Source organism: Emydura macquarii, unplaced genomic scaffold (genome assembly GCF_026122565.2).
Source record: "Emydura macquarii macquarii isolate MOO-44397 ecotype Brisbane River unplaced genomic scaffold, CSIRO-AGI_Emac_v2 contig_2369, whole genome shotgun sequence".
Taxonomy (NCBI): Eukaryota; Metazoa; Chordata; order Testudines; family Chelidae; genus Emydura; species Emydura macquarii.
Genome location: NW_027132506.1, coordinates 3,648,574 through 3,667,367, shown reverse-complemented (window position 1 = coordinate 3,667,367; position 18,794 = coordinate 3,648,574). Strand labels below are relative to the sequence as shown.

Sequence of the window (18,794 nt, the reverse complement as noted above, 5' to 3'; positions counted from 1 at the left end):
GCCTGGAGATCTCATAAGTGGAATAAGCTGGAATCGTCAAACGTAAAGATCAAGGTAAAGGCTGAAGTCCTTCACCTTTCAGATCAACAAGCGTCTAATGTCTTCACTGCCGGGGCTGCATGGATCAATGCAGCGGAATCGATTGAGTGGGCAGTGGAGACCCACTCAGTAGATCCTGGAAGTGCTCTCTGGTCGACACCATTAACCCACCCCCCCCAAAACGAGTAAGGCTGCATTGATCAGAGGGCGTATCCCGTCAACACAGCACAATGGAGACGCTGCGGTAAGTAAGTTAACAGGAAATACGCAAGCTAGATTACGTAGCTTGTGTATCTACCATCGACCACCAGCAGCAGTGTAGACCAGGCCTTGCAGACTGATCCCTTCTGGGGAAGGAAGACATGACATCAATGACAGGCTATGCCAACCTTTTCCACTCTCCCTATACCTGAGAAAACCTGCTTATGTGGCGTGCTGAGCCAGCTACACGTAAGTCCAACCAGTGAGTGAGCCAGAGAGTTCCAACCCCTTCTCTTTTTAGTATCTTATTGTTCCATTTTTTACTTTTTATCTTCCATTGTTATTACTGGGAGATGTCCCAGCCTTTCATTTACATCAGGCTCAGTGCATCCCTCAGTATTGATCACCTGTAAGATCCGCACAGGGACGCCAATGCATAGTTTGGTTCTCCAAATCTAAATAGCCCTTAGCTTCTGTCCTCTGAAATCACTGAACGTGTGCTCCTCTTTCTGTGAAAGGTCTGAAGAAACATCTGCCAGCAGTAAACTCTTCAGTGAGAGCTGTTAAACCTCTGTTTTTGAGAGCCTCAGTAAGGTCTGTATCTCCACTGAAGGGAGAAGGATTTAGCCAATAGTGAAATCTGAGGAGGAAGCTTTAATTGGCTTTGACATTGTTCATGTTTAAGTTACAATAATTGGTTTTCAGTATTGAATATTCAACTGGCTTCTGGGCTGCACTGGCTGGGTGAAGTTTTCTGACTGCAGTTTATAGTTAAATGGACAACTGCCTCCCCGAAACACCCTTTTAGGATTTATAAGCATTCTATTAATAGGATGACTTGACTCCAGTGTAATATCATGGTTACGCCGTTGATTTACTGATTTGACTTTAACCTACTAACTGTGTGTTCAACCAACAGAGCGGGAGAGAGGATAGTTGAGGTAATATATTTCATTGGACCAACTTCTGGTGGTGCAAGATACAAACTTTCAAGCTGCATAGCTCTTCTTCAGCTCTGTGGAAGGAGATCAGAGTGTCTGAGCTAAATACAAGTTGGGGCAGATTGATAAGAAGAAGAGGTTATGCATGTTGTAGGAGGCCACTTGAATGGAGTGGGAAACAAGGATTGATTGTTATGCAAAAGGGTTCAACCAATAGTAGTCTGGCATTGTTTATAGTCGTTTAGCCTCAGTGGTATGTGTTCTTGATTTTATTTATTTGTTCATTTTAAGACAACGTCTAAAAGGGATATTGAGCCATGTATCTTTCAGTAGGCAAGATGGGCTAGTACCATAGAGACTGTGGGTGCAGCTCACTCAGTCATCTTGGAGCATGATCGGCTCCCTCTAAATAATCCCTTTTGTTCTCACAGGGGAACAGCTGGTGGGACATCTGTCTCAGCTCCAGCTGCGTCCCAAGGGGCTCAGATCATCACAAGGGAAAATAAAATCCCCCAGTCAGGCTGACCGAGGTCAGATTGTGTGGGCACCCTTAACTGGGTGCTTCCTGGGTTTCAGAAGTTTGTATTTTGCTGAAGCTGTGCTTCTGCAAGGGGATGAAATAGCACCAGGTGCCATGAACTTGGCATTAGTGAAGTTTTGTACCCTTTAATAAAAGGAAGGGAAATTCTGCCTACCAGCTCGATATTCACCAGTAATTCTGATTCTACCTGGAAAGAAAACAATGAAAATACCTGTCAGCGAAGAGTTTTTTAAAACAAATCATATCTCCCTGTCTGCCCTGGTAAACGTGGGAAGAAGCAAAAGGAAGTGACTGAGGCCTGGTCTACACTGGCGACGGAGGTCGACGTAAAGTCACTTACATCTATCTCCGAACACCTGCGTCTACACTGACACTGCAGTTAAGTCGACTTAAATCGCGGCAAAAGTCAACTTAATAAAACCACCTCTGCAAGTGGTGTAGCACCTACTTCAAATTTATTGCTTCGATTTAGTGTCAGTGTAGACAGAACTTCACTTAAATCAATGTTAATGGCCTCCGGGAGGTATCCCACAATGCCCCTTGTGACCGCTCTGGACATTCACACTCTGCTGTTACGTGCTCACGCTACCCAGAAATGGTCCCTCCCCTCAAGCTCCGGGAAAATTTGACTTTTCATTTCCTGTGCAGCCAGCATGGAGAGAGCTTTGTCACTGTTCTCCTCATGGCTACTGCAAAGCCCAAACGTGCTCCAGCATGGAGTTGACCAGAGATCTTAGATCTCAGCGGGCTGTGGGGCGAGGAGTCTGTTCTGGCTCAGCTCAGAGCCAGCAAAAGGAATTTAGACATTTACGGGAAGATATCCCAGGGCATGCTGGAGAAGGGACACAACAGGGATGCTCAGCAGTGTCGCGTGAGGATCAAGGAGCTGCGTCAGTCATATCAGAAAGCCAGGGAAGCTAACGGCCATTCTGGTTCCTCACCCAAAACATGCCACTTCTACAATGAGGTACATGCAATTCTCAGTGTCGATCCCACCATGGTGCCACCCCACAGCATCGATACCTCCGCTAGGTCACAGTCCATGGACAATGATGAGGACTCCGTGGATGAGGAGGAGGCTGAGGAGAGCAGGGTGCAGGAGAGCGGGGTGTCCATTCTGCTAGAAAGTCAGGACCTATTCCTGACCCCAGAGCAGTCCAGCAGCACATAGGACAGCACTAATGATCCTGGGGAAGGCACATCTGGTGAGTTTTTTTTCTTCTTAGCAGTTCTGTCCTTTTACATTGGGGGGCAGGAAGGGGACGTCAGGCATTTATTGGACTTTACTGGGGCGTTACCCACGGAACAGATTATTTATGTGATGAGATATGCTCTGAGAATCATCAGTTGATATCTCACGGAAACTTTCATGTAGGTAATCTGTTATCCTTCGCAAAAGGTTTCTGGGGAGGGCAGCCTTGTTCCTTCCTCCCCGGTAGGATACTTTGCCACGCCACACTGCAGCCAAGGGAGCTGGCACCATGGCGGAACACAGCATAGTGGCATAAGGGCCAGGCCGGTACCCTGCTGCGTGCAGCAAATCTTCCCTTTCCTCGTGCGTTACCCTCAGGAGACTGATGTCACTCATGGTCGCCGAGGAAAGACGGCGCAAGTTTAAAATACCCAAGCTGTACAGAAGATGCCCTGTGCCTTTGTATTCCCCATTGTAGTGTCCTACCAAGTCACTTTGATTACTTTTATTTGGTTTAAGCAGAGACTATATAGCCGCCCCCCTGCGCTGTCCACAGAGCCCCTGGCTTCCCATCTCTGGTAACGGCACAGCAAGCCAACCCTTCTGGGATGTTAGGAATGGAACGAGGGTCTGTGTTTGCCCTGTGCACTGCAAGGGGAGTATTGTCTGCATTGCTGCAGTTGTATCATTTTCTTCAGTCTGCTAACAATGGCAACCTTGTTACTTTCTTTTCATTCTGTAGACACCTCGGCCTTGGCCCAACCCTCTAGAAATGCTGTGGAAAGATTATCGCAGATTAGAAAGAGGAAAAAAAACCCAAGAGACGACATGTTTGGCGAGCTCATGAATACCTCCGTGGCCGCAGAGACAGAGCTCTGAGCGTGGCGGCTGACCTTGTCCCAGAACATGGACATGGACAGGGAGAGTCACGGAGCAATGCAGGAACATGATCGCAGTACCATGTAGGAGATGCTGCGAATCATGCATGACCAGGCAGACATGCTCCAGCAGCTTGTGGAGCTTCAGGAGGAGCAGCAGCAGGACAGAGTCCCATTGCAGCCCCTCCATAACTCTCCTCTGCCTATGGCTTTGCTGCCCTGCTTCTCCCCTACCCCAAGAGGTCTCAGAGGAGAACTGCCAGGCTGCAGTACCCCGATGGAGGCGAGCATAAAGCAGCGGCGGCCCCGCTGACAGCTGGCCAGCAAGCAACCACACTACCTCTTTGGACTGTGAATGAACACTTCCCTCCTTCACCCATGACTTAAATGTTCATAAATAAAAGTTTGCATCATTTCAACACGTTTCTTTATTAAATCATATCTTGTCCTGGAGGGATTTGGAGGGTACTGATATTGATTGAGGGGGGGATGTTCAGCAAAGGCAAACAACAGACTGGGACAGAAATCAGTCCTGCATCTCATTGCAGAACCTGGTTTTCAAAGCTTCCCTAATGCAAAGTGCTCCGCAGTTAGCTCTCAGTGTACTGCTGGCATCTGGCTGCTCATAATTGGCAGCCAGTCTTTCTGCCTCCACAGCCCAACCCTGGGGGAACCTCTTTCCCTTTGCTTCACACACATTATGAAGAACACAGCATGCAGATATCACCGAAGGGAGGTTCTTCTCACTCATGTCCAGCCTAGTAAGCAGACTCCGCCATCTGGCCTTTAAATGCCCAAAGGCACATTCTACAACCAGTCTGCAAGTGCTTAACCTGTTATTAAAACACTCCTTGTCGCTGTCAAAGTGCCTGGTGTACAGCTTCATTAGCCAAGGGAGCAAGGGGTAAGCAGGATCCCCCGGGATCACTATTGGCATTTCCACACCCCCGATGTGAATTTTTTGCACGTCATGCACCTTCCTGCTGGGCCTTGGGCCAGGTCACTTAGCCATGCAGGAGATGCGGCTATGCCAATGAGACCTTACCCAGTGATTTCTACTTTAAATCCCCCGTTAATGAAGGACAATGTACACTCATTGCTGTATTTATTTTCGGTAAGTTGTCCCTAGTAGAACTTCTCATGAGTGATGTACCTGAGTATTTGAATATTGATATTTAATTTGTACTGTTACATGTATTAACCCTAATCTGGGATATTGTGACTATGGATTAGATGCATTTTTTGACTTTTAAACCAAACTTGCTATTTTTAGATTATTTGAGCCTTATACCTAGGTGACTAGAAATTTTGTCATTAAATTAAATCCCTGAAGCATGGAATTATGGACATGAGGCATAGAACCAAGCCCCTGATCCCCATCTCTCACCACCGCAGGCGATCCCACAACACAACCCCACTCATCAATTTATCAAGCACTATTTTCAATCTAATTTTGTGAGATGATCCTCCATTCTGTGGTACGTGTCGTTCCGCCAACCCCACCGCCCTCGCTGTGACTTCCTGGCGCAGCTTCCCCCTCGTTTCTTCTTTTCCTGAGTCGAGCGGAAAACTCGGGAATGGGCTCAGGGTAGGTGTGATGGGATCCACCAGGGGGCAGCCTGAGAACTGTGGAACCACTGTTCCCCCTTAGCCTTCAAGCCCGGGCTGACTCCCAACAATGCCTCACTGGTGACAAGCAGCAGCCCCTTCCCGGCGCTGTTAGCACCCAGCACAACCGTACGCAGAGCTCCACACTCAAGGAGATTGTACGAGCCCTTTGCCCAGTCACTCACCAGCCAACAATAGAGAAGCACCAGCCACTTTCCCCCAGCCCTCTACCACTGCACCCTGAAACCGTTCCGTCTTGCACTGGTCAGAAGCCTGACGTGGGTAAATTCATCAGCTAGTCTGCCCCTCCCTCAATGTGGAGAGGGTGTACACAGGGCTTTGTTAACTGAGCTAAGATTTTCCAAACAGTTCCACCAAAACATACCATTTTTAGGTTAAAATAGAAAACAGGTTTATTAACCACTGAAAGACAGATGTTCAGTGATTAGAAATGGTAGGCATGAAAGATCAGAGTTGGTTACTTTAAGAAATAAAAATAATTTCTCAGTCTGAGTGCTACAAACTCAGCATGATTTATATCAAGCAATGTCTCACCCCGAGAGATGGTACAAACAGGCGTCTGGTCCTTAACACAAAGGCTGAAACGCTCCTTCAGCCTGGGGCCCCCTCCCCAGTTCAAAAGTAATTTCCTCCAGATGTTTCTTTCAGGTGTTGAGTCATGGGGATGGTGAAGCCAAGTGATGATGTCACGTCCCTTCCCTTATAGCTTCCTCCAACTTGCCAGAAAGATTTGGCCAGCACGTGGGGATCCACCCCCCATTGGTCTCCATGATCTACTCTGTGAAGTCTCCATTGTAAACAGTTCCTGATAGCAGATTCTCTCCTTGAGTCTCTCTTTGGCCCCCTCCAGCGAAGACATCGCCACGTACCTAAGCGGCTTGCTGGATGGAGAATTTGGACGGACAGAGGTGACATCACTTCGCTCTGGACCCACGCTCACAAAGCCGCACGACGCATAGGGAAGCGCATCGGCTGCCACTGGAAGTGGTGCAAGGAGCGTCAGGAGGTGGGGGTCCTAGTGCCACAGATCAGGACTGCTGACACCACCATCACCCCAGTAGCCAGGGGCATGCTGGTGAGGACCCTGAAGGCTGCCGTCCACACGCTATACGTGGAAAACCTAAAGTGAAAGCTGGACCGAGGCAGGGCCTTCGAGCTGACCAGCAAATGGGATACCAGCAACCACTTCCTCTCCGGGGGAAGCTTCACCCGGTTCGCCAACTGGGGGGTTCATCCACCGGGCCCGGCCTAACTGCATCTGGCTGAATGGAACCGTCCACCACGGGAACTGGGACAAGCGTTGCAGGAAGTGCGGCTACAGCAGTGAGACCCTGCCCCATGTCCTGTGCAGCTGCAAGCCCCACTCCAGAGCCTGGCAGCTGTGCCACAACGCCGTCCAGAACCGCCTGGTGAAAGCCATCCCGCCGCACCTGGGGAAGGTCGCAGTGAATTCCGCCGTCACCAGAACTGACAGCCGGCTGCGGCCGGACATCGTCGTCATCCCCAACGAGAAGCAGAAACAGATCATCATGGTGGACGTCTCGATCCCCTTTGAAAACAGGACCCTGGCCTTCTGCAAAGCTTGAGCCCGTAAGGAGGTGAAATATGCCCCCCTGGCTGACACCCTGAGAGCAAAGGGCTATGAGGTGGGGACGGGGGCTCTGATCATCGGAGCACTGGGCACTTGAGACCTCTGCAACGAGCGTGTGCTGCGAGCCTGCGGAATCAGTTGGTTCTTCGCCTGGTCCATGCAGCACCTCATGGTGTCGGACACCATCAGATGGTCCAGGGACATCTACACGGAGTACATCACTGGACACCAGCAGTATCACGAAGATCAGGCCTGAACGCCATCGTGAATCGGCGACAAGATGGGAATTGAAAGCCTTTCTCTGACTGATTGTGTGTACTGAATGATTATCTATACCATAATTCTCTTTCAAGGAGGGTCAATCCGATTTCATTACGGTATCTACTTCCTACAAACCACACTTAAACGTAACTTTTGGTATGAACAACGTACCCTCTTACCCGACTGTTTGTATTGTAAACCATCAAATCTATCACCCTCTCTAGGATACCACAGTTTATGATTTCATTGTACTCTCTGAAGTCCAACCCAACTCTGTACCTGCTGATAATCTGTACATGATGCCTGGATGTCCAGGAACTCTTTTATTTGAACTCTGTGTCTGATCTTTTTTTAAAAAAAACATTATCTTTAATACAAAATGTTAAATCTGCTCTTATCAGTTTAATATCTGATGTTTTTTATCTGAGAACTCTGTATTAAATGGATTTTTGGAACAGGGATTTGCACTGATTTGGTATTGCAGTATTTCCAGGAACCGGGCACTTCCCTTTAGGGGAGAGTATTGTGGTTTTAAAAAGATAGAAGTAGTTTAGCCCTGTTGTTCCGCAGTCTGTAGGGGTTTGGTTTATTTATGGTGAAACGTTACTCCAACTGAGTGAGCGGATAGAGGGGAGCAGCTTTGTGTATCAGGGCATATATACACCAAGACAAAGTCTGTTGGGAAGAGTTTACACCAAGAAAAGAAATGGTTGCACTGGTCCCTGCTGTCTGATATGCATGGCCAGGAGCAGAAGTGTTTTACTTCCAGCAAAGAGTGCAAGGATGAAATGTGCAAGGATGAAATTACTTCTACAGACAAACTGATTCAACAGTGACAAACTAATTCAACCCAAAATATGGACATGGACCACCATCAGCGACTAAGGAAAGCTTTCCTTTGTGATCTGATGTCTAGAGCAGGGGTGTCAAACTCGCTGATGGTGACGGGGCCAAATTCACAGAACCTGTACTTCAAAGGGGCTATGCAATGGCTCATCTTCCCCTTTTCGGCTGCGCGATTTCGCGCTGGACCCCACTGCCGGACTGACTCCATTGCCGCTTTAAGGGGTTTCTCGGCGGCAGGGTTCCGCGGAGGCAGGTATTGCCGCTTTAAGACTCTCTTGAAGTGGCGATGCCCACAACCCAGAAATCTCTTCAAGCGGCGATGCAGGCAGACTTCGGGCGGAAGCGCCGCTTCCGGCGTTCTGCGGGAGCGGGCCGAGCCGAGCAGCTGCTGGAGCCAGCCCCGAGGGCAGCAGGACGGTGAGTCTCTGCCCGAGGGTGCAGCGCCGGGCCGGATCTGGTGCCGGGGAGCCGGGCCGGGGCCGGGCAGGGAAATAAGCCCGCGGTGGAGGGCACTGGCGGGGCAGGAGCGTGTGAGTGAGTGTGAGTGTGAGCTGCGGGCCGGGGGGCTCTGGGTGCGGGCCGGGGGAGAAGAGCAGGTGACGATGGGCCATGGACCCTGTGCTTTGCCGCTCCTGCAGCCCTGGGCGAATTCTCTGCAACCCCCCCCAAACACGGATATAACATCCACGTGCCACCCCCCCCCCCCCGTGATCAAACATGGATATAACATCCACGTGCCACCCCCGCCCTGTGATCAAACATGGACATAGCCTCCACGTGCCACCCTCCCCCAAACATGGACCATCCACGTGATCAAACATGGATATAACATCCACGTGCCAACCCCCCTGTGATCAAACATTTATATAACATCCATGTGCCTGCCCCTCCCCCCCGTGATCAAACATGGATATAACATCCACGTGCCCGCCCCGTGATCAAACATGGATATAACATCCAGGTGCCCCCCGTGATCAAATGTGGATATAACATCCACGTGGGCCCTTTCCCCCAATTACTGACCTTTTCTCTGGTCTCCTCAGATTTTGCCCATATTCTTCTCTCTGATTCTCCACTGTCAATTTATCATCCTTCCAGATCGGGGGTATTTCCCCCACCCATTGATCTGCACCAATTTGTCCTTGTTTAGGTGGGGAATGCTTGCCCTGAGTCATTCCCCAAATGGGAAGGGGGTATAATGGAGAGAGCCCTGAGACACTGCTGCCTCTAGGGTGGGGACAGGGTGGCCATCTTTTGGCCAGCAGCAAGGCATGGAAGAGTTACAGCAATGGAAGGAAGCAGCAAGTTTCCCCAATGGAGTGTCCACTAGTCTCAGCTAGACATTGTGTTTGACCATATTACTTTTCCAGCAGATGGCTGGTTAGTTAACCCCCTCCCCGCAAATTCCTAGCAGGACTTGTGTTTTGGGTATTTATGTTGTTCACATGGCAGAGTCGAGAATATTTGTCCGCAGGGAAAGAGCCTGTGGGGTGTGAATGAACTTGATGTGAAATTAACTAAAGCCTCTTCTGAAATGTCCCCAGTTGTCCGTCTTTCCCTGCCAGGCTGAAGAGTAACATCCATGTTTTCCTGTAGATCGTCCCGTCCTCCCATGAAACAGGGAAGAGAAATGGCTGCCGTGGAGGCCGTTCAGGTAGGTATTATCAGTTACTGTTACAGAGTTGCTGGAGGAAGAGGGGCAGTAAATAAATAGGAGGTGGGAACTTCTTGGGGTTTTGGTCTAGAGTTAGTAGGGGCCAGGAGATTCCCAGGGAGTAGAAAAGAAGGGGGCGGAGTTGTGACAAACTTGCTGGGACTTTCTTACCCAGCGCCTAGAATCTAGAAACAGACCTATGGGGGCTGGGGTGGAAATTCTCTCCTTTGCGGAACAGGAAACAATCCCCTTGGACAGGGCTGGGAAAATGTATCAGACTTCGAAAGCTGGGACACAAACTTGCCAGCCACAGGCTGCTATGAGATATGAAGGGATCCCCACCAGTAAGGCTTAGGGGAGATGCTGCATCCCCTAACATCCAGCAGCGGGCAATGGGAGAGTGTTGGGATTCCTACCAGGGGCTGTCTGCAGAGCCCCCACCAGGATCCATCTCTTGGCTAGTAGGTGTATGATGAATGCGAAGACCCCGTCTATCTGCTGAGAGCCTCTGATGCCTCCTGGCTGTTCTGAGTAGGCTGAGGGTGGGACTCTGCTGACTGTGCCCCCCAGAGCTTCCGTTCGATTGGCCCTGCTGCCCCGGGAATAGTGGGGCTGTGTCTGGGGCAGCAGGTGCTGAATGCTGGGCTCTTGCTCTTTCAGGGGCCGGTGACCTTCGAGGAGGTGGCTGTGTATTTCACCAGGGAGGAGTGGGCTCTGCTGGACCCCGCCCAGAGAGCCCTCTACAGAGATGTCATGCAGGAGAACTACGAGATTGTGACCTCGCTGGGTGAGGATTCCTGTCCCCTCGCGTTGTGGAAGGGGAAGTGAAGAGTTAGGTTCACGTCACCCCCGTGATGCAATCTCAACTCTGCCCCGTGTCAGCCACCCCCCGGCAGGCCAATGTCGCACACACTGGCGCTCTGCCCTCCCCGCCCCAGAACACCCTGGGAACAGGGCACCAGCGCAGGAGAGCACAAAGTCTAAGAGCTTCTCTTTGCTGAGGCCAAACATGGGGCTAGGTCTGGTGAAGGGAACGGAAGCCGCCGACACCCGACCTGCACCCACACACTGAGCCTGCACCACACGCACCATCTCAGACTTGCAAAATGTTTCCACATCACGACCTAGGACACTCAGCACTGAAATGAGGCATTCTTGGTCCCTCGATTTATGTGCACCTCTCCTCATGTCAGTCACAGCTCTGCCAAGTGCTGCAGCTCATCCCTCTGTCATGTAGTCACAGCTTGGAGGGCTGCAGATCAACGCTGGTGTTCCACACGGTGGATCACAGCGCAAACAACGGCATTTCCCCCAGTCCTTCTATTGTATCTATTGTTGATTCATAGAGTTGAAGGACAGGAGGCACCAGGGGAAAGCTGGGGTAATGGTGGGGAAGGAAGCGGCTGGGGAGTGTTCCTCTAGGGAGTGGGGTGGGTGCTGGAAAGGCTCCAGTGATCTCTTGTGATGCTTTGGAGTTCAACCCACAGCAGTGGGGGGTTGTCACTCTGCCTGCCCTGTAACCCTGGATGTGTGCGCTGTGCTGCTTTGGCTCGGAGCCCTGATAAGAGCAGCGTGCTTACAGTACAACAGCCTCCCTCTGGCTTCCGCCGGCCGCGGTTACTCCTTGCAACGGGACCCCAGCACCCCCCCATTCCAGTCCTGAACTTCTCCCACGCTGTCTGCCCTGTAGTGCCCAGCCCTCTCTTGTTACACTCGCAGACATTATTAAGTTTGCTGCTCCTTTAAGGAGACCGTAAACAGCAACTCAGTAATTTAACTGGGGTTTGACAAACACTCTTATTTCCGTCCCAGCACTGTTTTTCTTTATATTAAGAGTAAAGCAAATTTATTAATCAAAAAGGCACAGATTTAAGCAATACCCAGTCTAATAAATAAAGATAGGAAGGGTGACAGGCAAAAAAAAAGCAAAAATAAACTCCTAAGAATAAAAAACAAGGTTACTTACCAGTAACTGTTGTTCTTCGAGATGTGTTGCTCATATTCATTCCAATATAGGTGTGTGCACGCCACAATGCACGGTTCCCGGAACTTTTTTCCCCTTAGCAGACCCCGTAGGGCCGGCTCTGAAGGGAACAGCTGGGATTCCCTTGTGAGCTGTCTGAGTTCAGGATTGTCCCCCAGTACATGTCATATCCTCAGGGCAGGTATCTCTCATGGCTTTCTACCATCCTGACTGACGCATGGCAGTGGCTCTTTCCTTGACCTCCCTTTCTCCTGAGTATTTGGATGGGATATGGAGGCAGATCTGATACCTTCCTCTCTCCCTTGTAGGGAAGAGTTTAGGGAAATTTGGTTCCTGATATTTTTCTGTCTTCACAGGACTTATTTTGGTTTCCCATCCCCTCTTCCATCCCTGTTTCTGAACTTTCTCTCTCTCTGTCCCAGCAGGTGACGGGATGGTGAGTGAGAAACAGGAGCAGAATCCGCAGCCAGCAGTTGCTGAGCAAGTGGAACTGCCCCAAGCATTATCACAAAGCTCCCAAAAGAATATGTCCAGGAGCTGTGAGCAGGGAAAAATTCATGAGAGTCAGCACAGGTCAAAGATGCATCAGAGAAACCGGCCAGGGAAGAAACTGGGTAAATCCACAAAGAGTCCAGGACCTCAAAAATATCTCAAGAAAACCAAAGCCCAGCAAAAAATCCCCACAGGAGAGAAAAACAACACATGCACTGAGTGTGGGAAAATCTTCACTAGCCCCTCAAAGCTTATTAGACATGAGAGAATCCACACAGGAGAGAGACCCTATAAGTGTTATGAGTGTGGGAAAAGCTTCAATGATATGTCCCCCCTTATTAGACATGAGCGGGTCCACGTGGGAGAGAGACCCTACGAATGCTGTGAGTGCGGGAAAAGCTTCACTCAGAGTTCAGCACTCATTAGACATCACAGAATCCACACAGGAGAAAGACCCTATGAATGCTCTGAGTGTGGGAAAAACTTCAATGACAACTCACACCTTCTCAGACATGAGAGAATTCACTCAGGAGAAAGACCTTTTAAATGTTCAGAGTGTGGGAAAACCTTCACTTACCACTCAGGTCTTATTACACATCAAAGGAGAAAGACCTTGTGCGTGCTGGAAGTGTAGGAAAACCTTCCCTGACAGATCAGGGCTTATTTGTCATCACAGATTCCACACAGGAGAGAAGCCCTAGAAATGCTCAGAGTGTGGGAAGAGCTTTTATGAGAGCTCACACCTTGTTGAGCATCAGAGGATCCACATGGGTGATAAACACCATAAAAAAACTTGCCCAGAGCTGACAAAATATTTAATGCTTTTGCTCATTCCCACACAGTGAACTTTAAGACTGTATGCACCATTTGCTTTGCCAGGGTTTGTGGCTGAAGTTTTCAAACACGTTTCTGCAGAACTTAACCTAACCTCCACCATTTTCCCATCTAAACTAACCTGGCGTATCACTTTTATGCTATTCCTCCCACTGCAAAGCGATTGTTAGATTGTCTCATTCCCAGATGTTCTCATGTTACCCTGGGTTGTGCTGAACGGTATTTATTTTTTGTACTGTTTTTCTCATTTAAAATATATTTAAATATAACCAAGAGCAGGGGCAGGAAAAAGAATATTGGTTCAGCCTCTGTTACACTGGAAGGTGATGGGGCGAGTTGGAGGGAGTCTCTCCTTCTCCATCACCCCAGTAGTGTCAGCTTCTGTCTGAGCCATGCAATATTTATCTTCTGCACACTTTCACCCTCCCCCTACCCAACTGTCACATGATGCAGTGTTTTCAATTCTCTGTGATTCGGAAGCGCGCCTTGATTTCTTTGAACCTAAATTAGACTCATTAGGGCTGGAGATGAATGTGTCACAGACCTGGGAGGGCAATTCGAAAGGATCCCAAACACGGGGTGGTCTTTCTGAATTAGTTGCTAATTTTTGACGTGGCATCATGTTATAAGAAATAAACTAGGCATGTATGGGGAATCCATTCTTCACGAACACTGCTGAAATTCTGGGTGGTTTGGTAAAGAATTCTACTACAGAGAAGTGTAAATTTATCCTGCCCTGGTCCGAGGGCCCTAGGGATAAATAGCAGCCACCTAGTTGTTTGTTTTCACCCCAGAGGCAGACGGTCTAGTTTAGTACGGCACAGGTAAAATTGTGTTTACAACATCAAGACGTAGTTAAGTGGCATTGATTACATTCCCAAATGATGCTATGGAGAGATTGGGAACAATTTGTCCTTTATCATTTGGATTCAACGTTTCACGAGGCAAAGTGAGAAAGAGTTGACGCCGTCAGAGGACATTCCTTCCCCATGGATCCTGTAGACTATGAAATTTAAGCTAGGTTGGGCCGCCTTATAAAATTAAGTTACCAAATGTTACTAATAAGATGCATGTTGCAAAAGCATGGTGGTGGCTGGAACTCCTGTTTGAAAAGACGTGATTGCTTAGTACTGCATCACAAGTGCTGTTTTCTTCTTTACGCACGTCTGGTATTTCATACGGCAACTGCTGTTCCTATGATTAATGGCCCCACTTGACTGACCAGTCTCCCTAATGAAATTTCTTCTGTAATTTACTCATCTATGGTTCAGTGGCGCTGTATTTTTCAAGGATACCTTATTATCCTATCTTCTGATGAGTGCCTCAGCAAACCTCAAACCTCTTTTGTAAGGAAAGCACTTCGTGACACACAAGTGCTGGATTGTTGACTAAACAAAATCCAGCCGGCTAACACCTTTTGAACTGAGCAAAAACATGTAGGTCTTTCCCCTGCTGTTTTTATTTGGATTTCCTTTGTTCTCTCATGTAATTACCCAAAATGCTTTGAAAAACACTAAATTTTAGGGTATAAAGAGGGAAGAAATCTCACTTGCAAGCATGCTTCAAGACTGAGAAATGATTCTAGATACAGAACTGTCATCCCGCCCGGCTTTCTTCTGGACTACGGGTCCAAGCTCTCGGAGCAGCTGTCAAGAATTGAAACCACCGCATTTTGCCTGCATGGGTGTGGAAAATTGCTTTTGCAGCTAATAAGCCAGACTTTTGGTTTGGAGGCTCATTTTGTAAATGTAGTAATTAAAGGCTTTTATCGAACGAGCATCGTGTCAATTCTTGAACGCACTAATATCGAATCCCAGTTGGTCAGGTAACAGATCCCAATCTGGCTGCTTTGTTGGATAAGAAGCGCTTCCATGGTGTGCAAGTGATGGTAGCCAATGAGGGAATGAATGTGTCAGACTGCAGTCTATGTGAATTTTGAGTCCTGATTGGTCTTAGTTTTGCTTTTGTGTCTTATGCATTTGAATCACTTCTCCTCCTCTACTTTGAAAGATTGCAAGGTGTGAAAATAGAGGCAAACCTCATGAGGCAAACCTTACCACATAGTGTGAGACCCTTCCACCAACACTTATGGCAGAAGATACAGAGAGAAATGAATTCTGAAAAGTGGAAGGCAGCGAAGTTGGTGGAAACCACAACTTTACAGAAGGGCTCACCCGCTGGAAATGCGTGTTAAATGGGATTTAAAGAAAAAAAAATAACCAACTAATATAAATTATAAGATTCTGTAATTTTTCTTGTTGCTTAAAATGTAAGAGAGTAACTATGATAACCAGAATACTGGGAAACTGAAACATATTGTTTTTATTTTGAAAAATTAATGTAGAAAATGGTCGCAAATCCTGAAAGCCCTATTTTAGGTAATTTACTCCTTTCAGTTTAGGGTGATCTGAAGTGAAACCTCACTCCAAAGGTTGGGGTGGGAGAATATGTGAAAGAAATAACATTTATGAGTACACAGAGCCAGTATAGGTGTTAATTATTTCTTTTTCAAATGGAATTTATTTTGATAAGCTCTAACAAATTTCCATTAAGAGGAAAACTGTCAGGAGACAATTTGTGTAATTTACCCAGTTACACTGTAAGGGTCACTGTCGTGCAATATCCACATTGACTTTTATGAATGGTGATGGATGCATGATGCATGGGGCATGTTTTCAGCTAAAAACTTTGGCAACAAGGTATTTTTATGGGTGTGGAGACCCCTTTTCCTTTTGATAAGAACGGCCATACTGTGTCAGACCAATGGCCTCTCTAGCCCAGGATTCTGTCTTCTGCCAGTGGCCAATGCCAGAGCCTTCTGAGGGAGCGAACACAACACGGCGATCAATGAGTCATCCATCTCCTCTTTTCCAGTCCCAGCTTCTAGCTGTCAGGTCTAGGGATATCTAGAGCATGGGGTTGTGTCCCTGACCATTTTGGCTAATAGCCATTAATTGATCTATCCTCCATGAACTTATCTAATTCTTTTTTGAAGCCAGTTATATTTTTGGCCTTCACAAAATCCCCTGGCAATGAGTTCCACAGGTTGACTTTGTTTTAAACCTGCTGCCTATTAATTTCATTGGGGAACCCCCTGGTTCATGTGTTATGTGAAGGGTAAATAACACTTTTTCTCCACACCATTCATGATTTTATATCATGTCATCTGTCATATCCCCCCTGTAAGCTGGTGGCACCATCTGGCCGGGGAATCACGACCCTTCCTCAGGCCCAGGCTCCAAGGAAGGCCACAGCATCTCCCTTTAGGGGGAATAATCAGTGCCCGTTCACAAGTCTTTAGCCCCGGCCCCCAGCAGGGTGGGCTGACAAACGATCTGGTGCCCCTGGGCCTCAGGCAGGGCGTGGCAGGCAAGCGGTCTATAGCCCCCAGCCTTCCCACAGGCGGGGCTGTTAAAGCAGTCTATTTCCCCCAGCCCTCAGGCAGGGCAGGGCCCATAAGCAGTTTGCAGTCCCTAGCCCACAAGCTGGGCAGGGCTGGTTGGGTAGTCAGCAGCCATCGGCCTTCCCACAGGCGGGGCTTGTACAATGGTCTGGGGGTCCCGGCCTTGCAGGCAGGCGAGGCCAGTAGAGCTCAGGATCCTCTGTCTGCAACCACAGAGGATAGCGCTCCCTCCTGGGGTAGTTAGGGAAGGGGGGAGGGGAGCGCAGGCCCACCTGTCTCCACTGCATCCCAGCCCAGGGCCCTGCTTTGCCACTGAATCAGCAGGACTCCAGCCACAACACGCTGATGTGGGTTAGCCCCTGACTCAGTGGCTTGCTAGCCAGCTGTCCCTGGGCCACTTCCTGTCCCCGGGTACCTGTATGCCTCAGTTTCCCTCTGGGTCACTGGAGTACTCTGCCCACAAGTCCCTCCCCAGCGACCGGTGGCAGGTCCAGGAACTCCTCTGCATCATCAGCGGAGGACAGCTCCTCCAGGGTCCCAGGGGTTCCTCCGGTCCACAGGGTTCCATCAGCTCCTGGGGGTCATAGAATCATAGGGACCTCAGGAGGTATCTAGTCCAACCCCCTGCTCAGAGCAGGACTAACCTCAGCTAAATAATTCCAGTGAGGGTTTTATCAAGCCGCAGCTTAAAAGCCTCTAAAGATGGAGATTCATCACCTCCCTAGGTAACCCATCCAGTGCTTCACCATCCTCCAAGGGAAAAACTTTTTCCTAATGTCCAACCTAGACCTCCCCGACTGCAACTTGAGACCGTTGCTCCTTGTTCTGTCATCTGCCACCACCGAGAACAGCCTAGCCCCATCCTCCCTGGAACCCCCTTTCAGGTAGTTAAAGGCTGCTATCAAATCCCCCTCATTCTTCTCTTTTGCAGACTAAACAAGCCCAGTTCCCTCAGCCTCTCCTCATAAGTCCTGTGCTCCAGCCCCCTAATCATTTTTGTTGCCCTCCGCTGGACTCTCTCTAACGTCTCCACATCCTTGTTGTAGTGGGGGGGGCCCAAAACTGGACACAATACTGTGCTGGTATGTGCTGAGATTTCTGGAGGAGCAGATTTGCCTCTCTTCTGGGACTGGTGTATTTGGGTAAATAAAGCAAATCTCCCTTGGAATTTACCCAGCCTCTGGTTACTGATTTCTCCTCCCATGGGAAGCCAATCTGCAAGGCCCAGCCGTTTCTCACACAGCGCAGGGACCACGCTGGTGGCAGTAGGCTAATATAATGAGATATACTAATGGTAATGTAAATGAACAAACAGGTAACCCATAGAGTTAAAGGGGCAAAGTTATAAAACATCCAGGGACAATATGCAGGTTATCGGGGGTCACGGGGAGTGATTGGGAGTCTGGGAAGAATAACATGGGATAAGCTGTGGGGTCCTGAATGGGGGGGTGATGATGTGGGCGCTAAGAGATACAAGGGGATATATGGGAATAGGGGAACATTACTAAGTATATCTGTGGGTTACTTTTGGGGGTGTTTAACAAAGAGAGCAAAAAAGTCCATACAAAGCGGTGCGTCCCTCATTAGGTCCGATGCTTTAGCACTCGCCGTGTCCGTTGGTGTGTCCCCCGCCGCGTCCGTCGGTGTGTCCCCCGCCGCCTCCATGTCTTTAGTTCAGGGGAGGGTAAACTTTTTGGCCTGAGGGCCACATCTGCATGTAGAAATTGTATGGCGGGCCATATAGAGGGACGGGGCGATGGGGGAAGTGTCCACCACCGTGCCACACAGCTTGTTCTGCAACTTTTCCGCGGCCCACCGGTTGAGCTGAAGGGCCTGATAAAAAGCTCAGATGGGCCACATGCAGCCCACGGGCCGTAGTTTGCCCACCCCTGCTTTAGTTATGATCTGAACAGTCCCCACGCGTGTGTTTCCCCAGCCCCGCCCCACACAGTTAAGCGAGACAGTTGTTCCGACCCTGGAAGCAGAGCCATTCATTCCAGATGTGACCCAACGGTGGGGTGACAACGGAGCAGGGTGGATGCAGCCGCAGCAGCAATGCGTTTACACAATTTCAGCAAAGCCGGCGCCTGGCAGGGAGTCACCCCTGGGGGGGGGTGAGGCTTATCTCCTGGCCGGTATTTGACCAGCCAGGCCAGTTCCTTAATGGATTTGCCAGTTCCTAGAAAAATAAGAGCATCTGCCTGGTGGTTTTCTTTACATGGGTCTAAAGATTTGCATTATTACCCCAGTGCGCTGGGATTTCTACCTCACCTTACCTCTCTGGGTCCAGCTAAGGGGTCCTACGGCC

The 18,794-nt window shown here is 49.1% G+C and overlaps 1 protein-coding gene and 2 pseudogenes across 1 annotated transcript; all 3 read left to right on the top strand.

Moving 5' to 3' along the window:
- LOC137161786 (zinc finger protein 850-like) overlaps positions 1-18,794 on the top strand; it is a 64,114-nt pseudogene that overhangs the window by 37,553 nt on the left and 7,767 nt on the right.
- LOC137161793 (U2 spliceosomal RNA) lies at positions 7,632-7,782 on the top strand (annotated as a pseudogene).
- LOC137161784 (zinc finger protein 772-like) lies at positions 8,426-10,644 on the top strand. Its single transcript, XM_067561269.1, has 3 exons — positions 8,426-8,536; positions 9,716-9,773; positions 10,434-10,644. The coding sequence occupies exons 1-3, from the start codon at positions 8,439-8,441 to the stop codon at positions 10,599-10,601; spliced, it is 324 nt and encodes a 107-aa protein (XP_067417370.1). The 5' UTR covers positions 8,426-8,438; the 3' UTR covers positions 10,602-10,644.